General features: G+C 27.4%; 1 protein-coding gene across 2 annotated transcripts; it reads right to left on the bottom strand.

The window, feature by feature from the left end:
* Positions 1-8,238: 8,238 nt before the first annotated feature.
* On the bottom strand, positions 8,239-13,365 carry LOC8263917 (protein MCM10 homolog). Of its 2 annotated transcripts, XR_007216864.1 has the most exons (12): positions 13,072-13,323; positions 12,554-12,737; positions 12,337-12,411; positions 11,917-12,154; positions 11,702-11,823; positions 9,817-9,850; positions 9,681-9,727; positions 9,409-9,549; positions 9,249-9,313; positions 9,096-9,168; positions 8,656-8,995; positions 8,239-8,407 (listed from the first exon to the last, which is right to left on the bottom strand). XR_007216864.1 is itself a non-coding variant. In XM_048377515.1 (11 exons), the coding sequence occupies exons 1-11, from the start codon at positions 13,172-13,174 to the stop codon at positions 8,833-8,835; spliced, it is 1,245 nt and encodes a 414-aa protein (XP_048233472.1). In that variant the 5' UTR covers positions 13,175-13,365; the 3' UTR covers positions 8,464-8,832. The 2 variants fall into 2 exon arrangements, 1 of the variants encoding a protein (XP_048233472.1); XM_048377515.1 differs by lacking the exon at positions 8,239-8,407 and having other exon boundaries at positions 8,464-8,995; positions 13,072-13,365.

The raw sequence follows: 13,365 nt of genomic DNA on the forward strand, positions 1-13,365 counted from the left end.
AGAAAAGAAAAGAAAAGAAAGACAGCTCCTGCCAGCTATAATTGATATTAACCTAAAGGCCCCTAAATTTCTATTCACCAACACACACCCCACCCACCCCTTCATTTTATTTTTCCTTAATTTTGTTTTATATATACAATTGAAATAATATTTAACAAATTAATAATTTATTACTTAATAAATTTGAAAGATATTAAATTTATTTATATTAATAATTAATAATTTAATATTTAATAATTAGTAAATCTTATTAACAAATTTAATAGTTATTAATTATTAGAAAATACTTTCAAATAAAACTAGAATATAAGCAATTGAAATAATCTATTATTATTGATGTAGAAAGATAGGATTTTTAGAATGTAAATATATCTTTTCTATAATTACTTATGAAATTAAAAATTAAAAATTTAGATAAAATATAAATTTATTTTTATATGCTTTTAAATATAAATTTAGATTTTTAATTATTATAAATTTATTAAATTAATATTTTTAATATTCAATAATATTTTAATTCGTCGAGTCTATTAATTGTTACAGAAATAGATAAATAAATATATATGTGATAAATTTTTATTTTATAAAAATATGTTGATTGATAGAGGAGAAATAACACTGCAGAAAAAAGAAAAAGGGTTTGGTAACAGAAATATCCGTCACCCAATTGATAAAATATTTCATTAAGAAAAATAGAAATAAAATTTAATGAAAGCAATTCACCATTTAAATCTTTATCGTTATTTCTTTAACGATTGTCAGTCTTCCATCATTGAATTAGCAACAAAAGCAACTGTCATTAAATAAAAAAATTTGTCATCGCTAAAGGCATACTTTTTCTCTTGTCGTCTGCCTTTTTATTGGCTACGACAGTCCATTATAAAGTTGTTGTTAAAATTATTTTATTTTCATTTCTAGAATCCATCGCTAAAAATTAATATATTTTGAAAATATATATTTTTAAATATTATTAATTAAATTTTTTGTATATTTTTTATTTTAATATCTAATTAATTTATAATAATAACAATAATAATAATAATATGAAAGAAGAAGAAAAAGAAAAAGAGATAAATGAGAGGAGAAGAAATAATTAAATAGAAGCAAGAATTAAAATAATGATGAATGAAAGAAAATTAGATGAAGAGAGAATTCAATATAAAAGATAGATAAAAATAATAAAGAGAGAAAAGATAGTAAAAGAATAATAAAGAAATTTGACGGAGAAATATCAAAGAAAAAAGATGGAGAAAAAATAAGAAGATAAAAAAGATATAGAAAAAAGTAAGAAATGGAAGAAATGAGAAAAAAAAAAAGATAGTGAAAGAAAATATAGAAAGAGTAAGAATGAAAAGAAAAAGAAAGAAAAAAAGAAAAAAAGAAAAAAATTGGCAGTGAAAGAATATGTAGATAGAAAACAAGAAAGAGAAAAGGAAAAAAATGATAGTGAAATAAGTAAAGAGAGATGGAAAGAAATAGAGAATATGTGGTAGAGATAAAATGAAGGGATAAAGGGAGAGTTAAAATTTATAATGGGTTAAAATAGCGACGGTAAAATCTATCGACCTTGTCTAAGCCTATTCCATTTCGCTTTCACTTTTAGTAGTTTGACTAGTGATTCCAAGTATCCTTCCAATTTAGACAATTATAGTAATACAATATGAAGAAACATTTATAATAAAAATTAAAGTTTCAATGGATTATTAAAAAAAAATAGAATGGTTAAATACTAAGAGGATAATGGAAAACTGAATGTAGTGTGAGAGCGGCAAGATGCTAATGGTGATTATAGGATGGCGTGAATGGCAGTAATGGTGGAGCACCAAGTTCAACTGTTACCAAGAGGGCTAATTTTAATTAACTTTTAAGAAAAGCTATATAAAACATTAGTGCATGTTATTACTAGAGGCAAGAGGCAAAGAGAAAGAGGGGAGATGGGATATCCCCAGTTAGAGTAAAAAGTAAATGAAAGACAGACTGTTGGAAAGAAATGGGAAAAAGAGAGAAGAGGATAAAAAGAGGTTGACAACCGTTATTTTGAACAAACTTTTACCATAAACAAGAGTCGGTTGTAAATTTTAAAATCTATATTAAGACAAGACAAAAACGACACTCTATAAAGTTAAAATTTAGCGACAGATATGAGTCTATGGTTAAAATATATATACTTTAGCGATTGCAACTATTTATCACTATACTTCTAAAATATACCCTTAGTAAATGAAAACCCTTAAGAGTTAATAAACCTTAAGCCATTAGTGACGCTGAAGTCCGATGCTATATTTTAATTAATAGCGATGATAATTTATTTGTTATTGGATCCCTATTTTAGGGACTGATATTGCTAAAAGCTAAGTTCATGCCAAAAACTTGTGCCACATTCTCACAAATTGATAGCGACAAATACAGTAGGCACCCCTAAAATTTATCTCTAGCACTTTTTTACATAATTTCTCCTATTGGTTCATTTTATCTGACTTTTCGATCTAATAACTTGCTACTAATTTAATAAGTTAAACTAATTTTATATTCTCTTTAAATAAATAAAAGTAAAATAAATTTATTTATTAAGATCAATTCTAGAAATATTTTATTACATGAAAAATAATATTTTTTTTACTAATTTAATATGAATTATTATAAAATTATTATTCACATAATAAGATATTTTTAAAATTGAAATTAAAATAATAAATTTTAAACTGTAACATATTATGGTGCTACAAATATTTACTTTTTGTTAATAAAAAATTTATTTTATTTTTTATTATTAAAAGATATTAGTTTAATCTATTAAATATATAATAAATTATTAGATTGAAAAAATTAAAAAAATTAAATATTAATAAACTAAATAAGTGTTGAATAAAAAGTGTTACCAACATTTTTCCTATTTATAAACACACTAGTGTTAAAACTTTATGTTACAATTAGGGTCGAATTTATGAGTACAACCGAATAATTGCAAGATTTTAATTTAGTGATGAGAAGATTTTAAGGTTGTTTGTTCTTATTGGAAAATCTGTTTGTTTTCATATAGGAACTAAATATTTGTTATATATTTTAAATAGGAAATACTATCTTCTTTATTTAGGCTTTGATTGGCTGCTTATTTCATTGCTTCATATTAGGGGCTGCATTACTATAGAAAAATTAAAATATATGTATATAATTTTACAGTTCTCTAAGTTATATAAATATAAATTGATTTATAAAATACTTATTATATTCAATATTCATATTTTATCCGCTCCTTATCTATCCTTTCCTTCAATAGTAATTATAATTTTGTTTCATGACTTCAGTGTTATGTCTTATTTGGAAGACAATCCGTGAGCTATACCAAATAGAATTTGCATGTGAACCATAAAGCTCTGTTTGGTTTAGTTTAAACTTGGAAACCAGTTTATGCAAATAGATCGTTAGAATCTTACACCGGTTAATGGGGTAGACATCTTTTTCTTATGCTAAATTCCTTCAAAGAAATATAGGAAATGCACAAGAAGATAAGAGAAGAATAATTGGGTGAGTGACACAGAGTTTGATTTTAACTGGTTATTTTTATTTTTTTTTCAATCAACTGATTAGTCAGTTTAATATTTTAATTTTATTTTTTATAATATTTAATTATTTTTAATTTTAATTTAATTGAATGCATCTTTAAATTTTATTTTTGATAATATTTAAATATATTTGTAATACATATAAACGTATTAAACTAAAACAGATATAAACATTATTAAAATATCAAAACATAAAAATAAATTTAAATATTTATTAAATTATATTAAAAATTAAAATATTAAACTAGTTAAATGGTTAAAATAATATATATATATATATATATATATATATATATATATATATATATATATATTTCACCTTATTTTTCTTGGTATCTATATCTTGAAATGTGAACCTTGTCAGTTCACTTAAAGTTGTTGAGACATACACATTTTTCTTTTTCTCTTTGGTGATGAAGAAAATATTAATCGAATCTCATCCAATTGGGACATTCTTGTTCACTAAATAAGTTTCTCCAATAATAAGCTGTGATGGTTTTGACTCCACTCAGATCATCATTTAAGGTTTTGCAGAAGTTAAGTTTGTCCAACGGAGGGTGTCGTTAGGGCCACTCAGGCCACAATTCTAAATATCAATTCAATATTTAAACTTTTTTAATAATTCTTTTGTAAAATAAATTTTTGGTTTCTGTTCTTTTTATTATTTCTTATGGTATATTATATATTATTATTTTATAATTGATTAAGAAAAAAAGACTATAATTATTTTTTAAAATCATATTAAAGAATAAATTTACATAAATATCTTATATAATCTTTTACTTAGCTTACTAATTAAAATAAGGAATACATATATATTACTATTTTTTACTTAATTTAATAAAATACAAGAATTTAACCATGTATTAATCAAAAATATTAAGTTTAGATAAAATACCAAATATATATTTACATTCATTTAACCTCAATATATTATAAATATATATTTGATATTTTATCCGAATATATTATTTTTTACTTAATATATGAAGTAAAAAAAATATAAAGTAGTTCTCCAAGACCTATTTCTAATAATTAAAAATGATTATTTATTTTTCTCAATGAATTCTTTTTTAATAAAAATAAATGACAATTTAAAAAAAAAATAATTAAAGATCATAAGATCCAAATATAATACTTTTAAAGTTCATGTGCTAAATTAAAAATATAAAATTTTAGCCTTAACAATTTTATGTGTAGCCTTAACCACACCCTCCAACATATTTGAACATTTTATATTTTCGAGTTTGACATTAAATTTGAAAAAATACTTTTTCAATCAATTTTTATTTCAACTAATTTCTTAAATTTTAAAAATGAATTTTTCAAAAATTGATGAATAGATACTTTCTAAAAGCATTTTTAAGAAAATAATTTATAAATATATTTTAAAAACTAATATAGTAAATAAAAAAATTCAAATTTATTTTTTAAATATCCAACCATAATCCTAAACACACCCTATCTCTAATTTTTCGATAAAGTCTGATCATTAAAAAGATAAATTCTGAAAATGGTAACTCAGTTACAGAAAAAAAAAAAAGAAAATTCGGTAACATGAGTTTTCTATAAATGAGGATCCTTTGATCTCTTGCCCATTGTTTGGATTGGAGGAAAATAAAGGAAGAAAATGAGAGAGTAAAATATTTTTTTATGTTTGGAAAAGAGAAGAAAATAAGAGACGAAGGAAAATAGCCATTACTTTCCACTAGATTTTTTTCTCTATTTTAGGGAAAAAAAGATAAAATAAAGAGAATGAAAAATAAAAGATCTTTTATTTTATTTTTATCCATTCAAATAAGAAAAAGAAAAATAAAACTTATTTTCCCTTCTTATTTTCTTTCTTGCCAATCAAAATTTTTGAAAATAAGTTCAATGTGAAGTGAATTTATAATTTTGAGTCATTTATATATACATATATTAATTTTTGAAATCTAAATTTTTGTTGACACGTGTGCTTAATTTTTGACATATAGAATTTTTATTTTGACATGTATACTATTTTTACCACATAAGATTCAAACTTATATGTGATTTTATAGTTTTTTTATTAATTTATTGATTAATAAGTTATATTCCTAATTAAACACTCACTCTAATCCTAAAAATAGCATATTTATTATATTTTAATATTATATTAACTAATAAATAATTTTCTAATCAAATAATAATACTAATTTAATCATAAAAATAACATATTAATTATATTTTAATATTATATTAATTAATTAATTAATTTTAATTAGGCAATAATTTTAATTTTAAAAATAATATCTTAAATAATATTTTTAATATTATATTTAATAATAAATTAATTTATTAATTATATGATAAATTTTTAATCCCAAAATTTATAGAATTAAGTTATACAATACTACAATTAATTAATAGATATTTTTAAAATAATTTTTATATTATTACATTAATAAAGTTTTAAAAAATAAAAATATTTAAAAATAATTAATTTACTATTATTTTTTAAAATATTATAAATTAATATTAAAATTTTTATTAAATTATATTTATCAATTTGAACTCATAATTACACTGGATATTTAAAGATAATAGAATTTTTTTTAATTTTTTTTTTTTATTGTTGAGGTGGGCTTTTCATCAATCATCATGAGTTTACTAATCACATAGAAAATCTGGATAAAATCTTATAGTTATAATATATAGAAGTGTTAACAATGTTTTAGTTTAGATCACAATAACTTTATAACCGGAAAGGTTGGTGAAGTATTGCTTCTTCATGAAGTAAAAATGATGAGAATCAACAAATATATTGATTCGAATTAGAGCAGCATTTTCAAGAAAAAGCACTAATATATACTATAACTGGGCATAGGGAAAGCAACTCATGTTTTGAAATTAGTACAATATATAGTTGGAGGATCAGCTTTCCTTTGGTAGAATGTCCCTTGTTCTTGATTTTCATGCCTCATTTCATATATGACTCTTTAACCACTTCAATCCTTCATGCAACACGTGATTTATTTATTAATGTTTAAGAGGTTTAATATTCATAGAAAAATGATTCTGAACCCATAAAAGCAAAGTTAAGTTTCAAGTGTTGCAATATGCAATCATTGTCATCATATATTTAAAAATTGCAGTGATTAATAAGAGTTTCATTATATAAATTTGGAGCATCTCTAGTCATTTTAATTTATTTGAATAAAAAAATATAAGTATGGGTTTGAGAGTTACATTAAGACATTGGATTCTAGTTGTAAATTGGATGTGTGGCATAATATGAGTAGAATTTGGCATCTATATGTAGAATAAAGTCATGAACTAAGCCAGCCAGCCAATGAGGGTGTGACTTGTACCCATATCCACAAGAGGAAAAATGAAAGCTAACAACTCAGTAATTCAAGATGGGCAGAGCATTAACCCTAAAAAAATTTCCAAGTCTTTGTAACATAACTCATGCATGGTTGCTTTCCAGAAGTCCTGATGATGCACCCAATGACCTAACCCCTTTGTCCTTGCCATAATACAATGCATCATTCGCCTAATAAGACATAGAAAAATACATACCTAACAACTGAAACCTAGCTCTCTAAGTTTTGCAACAAAACAATGACCTATCACCTAAAAGTCCCTTATAAAATCTTTATTTTAAAGAGTAAGTAACAGACATTTTTAATTTTCTTACTGAGAATATCAGGGAAAGAAAGAAAGAAAAATAATAATAATAATAATAATAACAAAAATAAGTAGCAAGACATTCGGCCAGCACATGGGGGTAGCAGTGGCTGTAGCACCCATTCCATGTGCATGAAAATGCCAAATCTTCTTTCTCTTGTTGCTTCCCTAATTCAACCTGTAACTGGGTAGCTCTTTCCTGAGATGTCACCATTTCCTTCCCTGCCATCTACCCCGTATCCCTCATGAATAGTTTTAATAAAGAGACGTGTTTAATCATATAAAAAACATCAAGTGACTAAATTCTGTTTAGGCAAACATTAAACATGTTATTTAATCATATAAAATCTTTCAAGACCATTGAATTGATGTAGGTAAATAATATTTAAAATTAAATAAATTTTAAATGCATATCTCAACTTGAATTTTAAATCCACTTCCATATTAAGTGGTAACTCGAAAAAAAAAAAAGATTCAAGCTATTTTTTTATAAGATCATATGATGGGCCAATACCCCACGCACTGATTAGAAGTGGGTTTAAGGTATCAATCATGAAAATCGAAGGCCTAGCAGATTTGGGACACATCACTTTTTGCAGACTCAGAATGTATGCACAAAGCATGAGGGCATGTAGGACAGATCTAAGATGGATTGGAATTAGAATTGAGTTTTATAAGATTAATCAACTACAATTGGAAGACATTTCATTACGTTTGGTAGCTTTATTCAAGTCTTATTGATCAGTTCAAACAAACCAATTCTAATTATTTAATGGTTATTTTCCAATTTGAATCCCTAAAGAATCACTTCCTCACACTTGGCCCAACTAATTGATGCTGTCACTTGCAATGCCCGTGTACATTTCCGTCCCCACTTTAAGTGCTGGATAAGAAAATTATACAGACCAAAGGTACTGAATCACCAGATCCCAAGATACAAGTAACCGAACTTGGTCCTTGAGACTTCAGAGTTTTTAATCCAGCAGCTGAATTTTGATAAAGTCCTTGTCAGTTAGAGATACTGTACCAAACAATGTAAAACGAACACTTTTACAGAAGATTGCTTAATACTTCCAAGGACCAGCAACACTGGTGGTCCACTGGTTGCCCCCGAGAAGTGTCACGGGAAATAAGTTTTTAACATTTTCTTTGTACCTTCTCATCCAACCAAATGAGTACTCCACCAGCAGACTCTATGAGATAAAAAGAAGAAAGAAAAAAGAAAAGATAATTGACCCTATATACAAAATTTGGAAAAAGAATGCATATCAACATTGGAAATAAGTTAACTTCTGAGTTTTGTTCTTTTTTGCAAGGTACACATAGTACACATGATACTTGCAAGACTTTCAGGAAACATCTGAACCATTCAACTTTAGACTAAGCTTGGTTAATCAAAATCAATGCTGCAGGATCAAGAGCAAGAAGTCATGATCCTTACCTATATCATTCAAGAAGACGGAGCATGAATTTCTGGATTGCTTAACTTCAGACAGGAGCAGGGTCACTGTCACACACCTGATTATAACTTTTTTGAAATGGCGTTGCCTCTCTTATGCAACTTCTCCACAATGGAAGTGTAAAAATGAAGGACAAGCTGGAATACAATATAAAGGATTCATATTTCTTCATCAGACCCATAGATATCTAATTCAATCATCTTTCCTGTTCCCTGTTTGGCATTATCTGCCGAAGCCTGCCCTTGATTTGTTTTAGCTCTTTTTGCATCCGATTCCTTTTTCACTATTACTGTTGCGCCCACTTTCAATGTAGATGATTTCCTAGCAAATGATGGATAAATGTTCAATGGCACATAGAGAAAGCCATAAATAAATATGCGGGGAATCAAAGATTGGAAAAAAAATATAATAAATGATTCACCTCTTGTCTGAGTTAGTCGTTTGTTGATTTGATGTTGCAGAAACTTTAGTTAAATTTTTTGGTTTCATTTTCCCTGCAAATGCAAGTAATGAAAACCCAGGACGCTCAACACGATTGTGACAAGTAAAATACTGAAGGTTAGTGATATTGAACCTGTTATTTCATTAAGAAATCTGATGCCCTGTGAGAAAGTATTTGTCGTCACCTTATCTGCATTACTGTTCATTAAAGGGCAAAAATCAAGGCCATTAGTAAAAGATACAGCTTTCGCTTTTAGATACTAATCAGAATAAAAATTTGTATATGAGCAAACCTCAATGCCTTCTTAAGCCCTTCCACAGATAGGAATTGCACTGGCTGCCTAGAGTTTTTATTATTTGTTCTGTCAGCTAAAGGGTCGATTATGTGAATGCCTTGTGACTTGAGAGGATCCCTAAAGGCTGTTCTCAAGTTCCTGGAAACAAAAATTACACTACAGGTTCAGAAGATCAAAGATAGATGAAAAATAAAACAAATGAACCAAGTACATTATCAATATTATGCAACTACTAAGCAGTAGAAATTATCAAATGTCTGATCACCTACCCGCCCTTGAGCTCAGTTCGCTTTGTGGAAAATATCTCTGATGCTTTCTACAGAAATACAGATATGATGTAATGTACGGTAACTTTGAAAATAGGCAAAATGAAGAACAACAACAGCAATGGGAAGGCATACTTACTGATTTGTGAAACCTGCAATATATCCCTTGGCGTCTGAAATAACACATTAACTAGTGTCAGAATATCTGAAAATGCCCAAAACTTTTCCTAAGAACATAAAGAATCTATTCTCTTTTTTTAACAGTAGCTAGACCCTGATGGGAGGAAAAAGGAAGTTATGAAACTTACTAAGGATATAGATAAATTGTTCAGATGGAAGAATACCATTTAATAAAACTTTATAAATAATCAGGAAAAAAATTTGAAATTCTGATCATCTTCACTTCTAAAATATATCCAAGAACTTCATCTTTACATATATCTTTCGCTTGTTAATATCTTATTCAATGAATATTTGATGTACAATGAAGAATGGCTATCATAAACGTCACCACTTAATATTGTTTCACCTGTATTGCTGTTTCACTAAACAATTCAACACACTTTTATGTTGCCTCTGACATGCTTGCGGCAGACTGCAAACAATCAGACGACTAACTTCAGGGGCAGGGTAAACTCTACACATGCTCCGTTAGGCAATGACTTTCTAGTGGCAAGGAGCATGCTTAATCATTAGAAAAGGCCATGTGCTTTCCCTTCTGAAGGAAAGAAAATTGATTTTAAAAAAAAGCATATGAAGACTCATTCACATCTAACTTCATTCAAGATCTTCCCAAGTTAAATGTACAAAGAAAGTGAAACATTTTTGCAACCCATTCAGAAATTATAAACCAATGTGATGGAGGTTTGATATAAATGTTCTGATAACTATTACTGAAGATAACTAATCAATGCATCTCTGTGCTGATCAACAATTACTAATTTGCAATTTCTTAAGTAGCTGATTCAAGAAACGCAAACAAATTGATAATTTAAATTTTGCTTGTAGCTTGTAAAATCATTTATCCATCTAGATTTTTTAACTTAATAATTAAACCTATATTTGGGCCCTCACCTATGAGCTTGGACATCTGCATTGAATGATTCTTGATAATAACCATTAACAAGGACGACTAGATAATATTATATCAAATTTTGGACTAAAAATTTGAAGAACATCCTAGCATTAGTTCCTTTTTCTTTTGTTGTTACTTAAGAAAGGACCCTGGCATTAATTCTTTATAGTTATCCAAATCAGACTAAGTGTTGTCTACGTTAAATCTGACATAGAAATATTCATTTTACATGGTCTTTTAACTTCTCGATTTGTTTGTTGATTTTAATCTGTTGTAACTTTAATTTCAAAATGAATAATCTTTTCTGCAAATGACGGTAGGAGAAATTCTTCAATTCCAATTTTTGTTTTCTTTTATAATAGACCTAATTACTAATTAAATCCTAAACTTTACACTTTTTATTAATTTTATCTAATTCTTTCAGAATTTGAGAATAAATTACTTATATTTTCAATTTACTTTCAAAAAACACTTTTATGAAACAATTTTCGCAATTTCACGGTAAAAAGATGACATGACAGTTAAATGTGCTTACTAAAGAGAAATACTTGGAAATCAACAAAAAAATGTATTCTAAATTTAATAATGCAGACGTCAAAGGTGGTACAAATGTACTTGCCCACTGTTGCATCTAATTGCATCAAGCTTTTTGCTGATTCTTAAATCTTTTCTTTTAATTAGCACAATCAATCTATAATGTCGTCATCTTTTTCATTGTAAGATTACAAAATTATTATAGAAAAGTGTTTTTGAAATAAAATGGAAACATGAATATTTAATTTTTGAAATAATTAGATAAAATTATTAAAGAAATATAAAGTTAAGAATTTAATGATAATAATACCTTCTTCATATCCTAGTTCACATATAAAGAAAGGGGACAAATAAATATTTCCACATTTCACATCACTCAGAAAGCAAGTTGAATAAAGAAATTCTTGTAACATACTTATTTATGACTGATGTACAGGACATTCCATCTTTCCTTTTTCCTTTGCAAACTCCATAATCAGTGGAAGTACCCATCTTTAATACTTGATTTGGAGAATACAGACTCAAAGAAAAACCTCCCTGCAAAAGAGTTAAAAGATAAAAAATAACAATGAATCTTTATGAACAAGAAGAATCAACAAGGCAATTAGCATATCACATAATCATATTTACCGTGTTGTCCTTGCGAACTGTACAATTAAATAGTGCAAAAACTGTGCCTGCCTGCTCCTTGCAGTTTTGCTGATAAGCATCACCAAATAAGAAAAGAGAAATTGTGTTTTCATCTAAACACCCAATTTTCCATATAGAATAGCTCTTCCCTACAGAACTAGTCCTTGGATTTCCCTTCTCAGTTAACACTCCAACAGTTGCCCAACATCCTGAAATAGTGTCTCCTACCAATAGATTTCTAGGAAAAAAGACAAAAACAAAAACCAATAATGAAATCATTGTCCATGTTGCAATATGAAGCCCATGAAATCCTACTGATAAGAACAGAAGTAACCAGGAACAAATGTTTGAATCCAAAAAGAACTTGAATGACTTCTATAATGACGACCATATATATATTGATAAGTGGAAGAAGATTACTTAATAGCCGGTAATCGGACAAAACGAATATCTGAGAAACGCTCACTAAGCTCTGCAGGAGTGACCAATTGATTCCTGAAAGAGATGGTGATAAATTAACTAAATAGAGTTAGTTAAAAGAATACACAAGGAATTCTTTTAACTAAATTGATCATAGTTTTATTTGACTACTCATAATACAATAAACTACCCCTTAAACAGGGTAGTTGAAGGCCACCTTATCCTTAAACCAGAATATTTCTCAATATGAGCTTCATTTGACTTCCTTGACTGCTTAAGTTTTTCTGCTTTCCCAACTGGTTTTAGGTCGTGATGATTAAGGCAATCTTGAACAGCATCTCTAAATACAGACAAATCTGCCTGCCCTCTTCTCCTAGGTGACTCATCATCCGATAGAAACCCTCCAAAAATTAAAGCAAAAAATAAAAACCCAAATTAGTTCTCATATCAAATAACATTTATCTAGTCCATAAGCCAAATAAAACAACATTACTCCGGAATAAGAAACATATTATGAACAATAAAACTGAACTGAGAATTAGAGAAACTTCTGCTGACAGAATGTAGAATTACAGACGAAATATAGAATAACAAACCATGAATACCCGGATACTGGAAATTATATTATATGAAAATAAGAGATACCCAGATCAACATTGAACAAACTAAAGAAAACAAACAATAACCCAAGTGAGGAAAGTATTCAACTTTATGTCAACATATACATATATGTACCTAGTGAATTGGCATTGAGATTCGAAGGAGATCCAGGAGGGGTTTCCAAGACACGATCTTGGAGAGAAAGGAGGAGGTCTAGGTCATCTTGATGGCTTGACATTGTAGATTTTGTGCTTGCTTGTGTAAAATCGAATTCAAAAATTGAATAGAAAGAGTTGTATTTCTGCAAACCAACCAAAAATGGAGTTGAGTTTTTTGGAGGGAGATGAGAATCTTTTGGAGGGAAATTAAAGAAGAAATTACAGTAACGCCGCCATTTTAAGGCTAAGTAGGCCAGTGTACTTTCTAATT

This window comes from Ricinus communis, chromosome 8 (genome assembly GCF_019578655.1).
Source record: "Ricinus communis isolate WT05 ecotype wild-type chromosome 8, ASM1957865v1, whole genome shotgun sequence".
In the NCBI taxonomy this organism is placed as follows: Eukaryota; Viridiplantae; Streptophyta; class Magnoliopsida; order Malpighiales; family Euphorbiaceae; genus Ricinus; species Ricinus communis.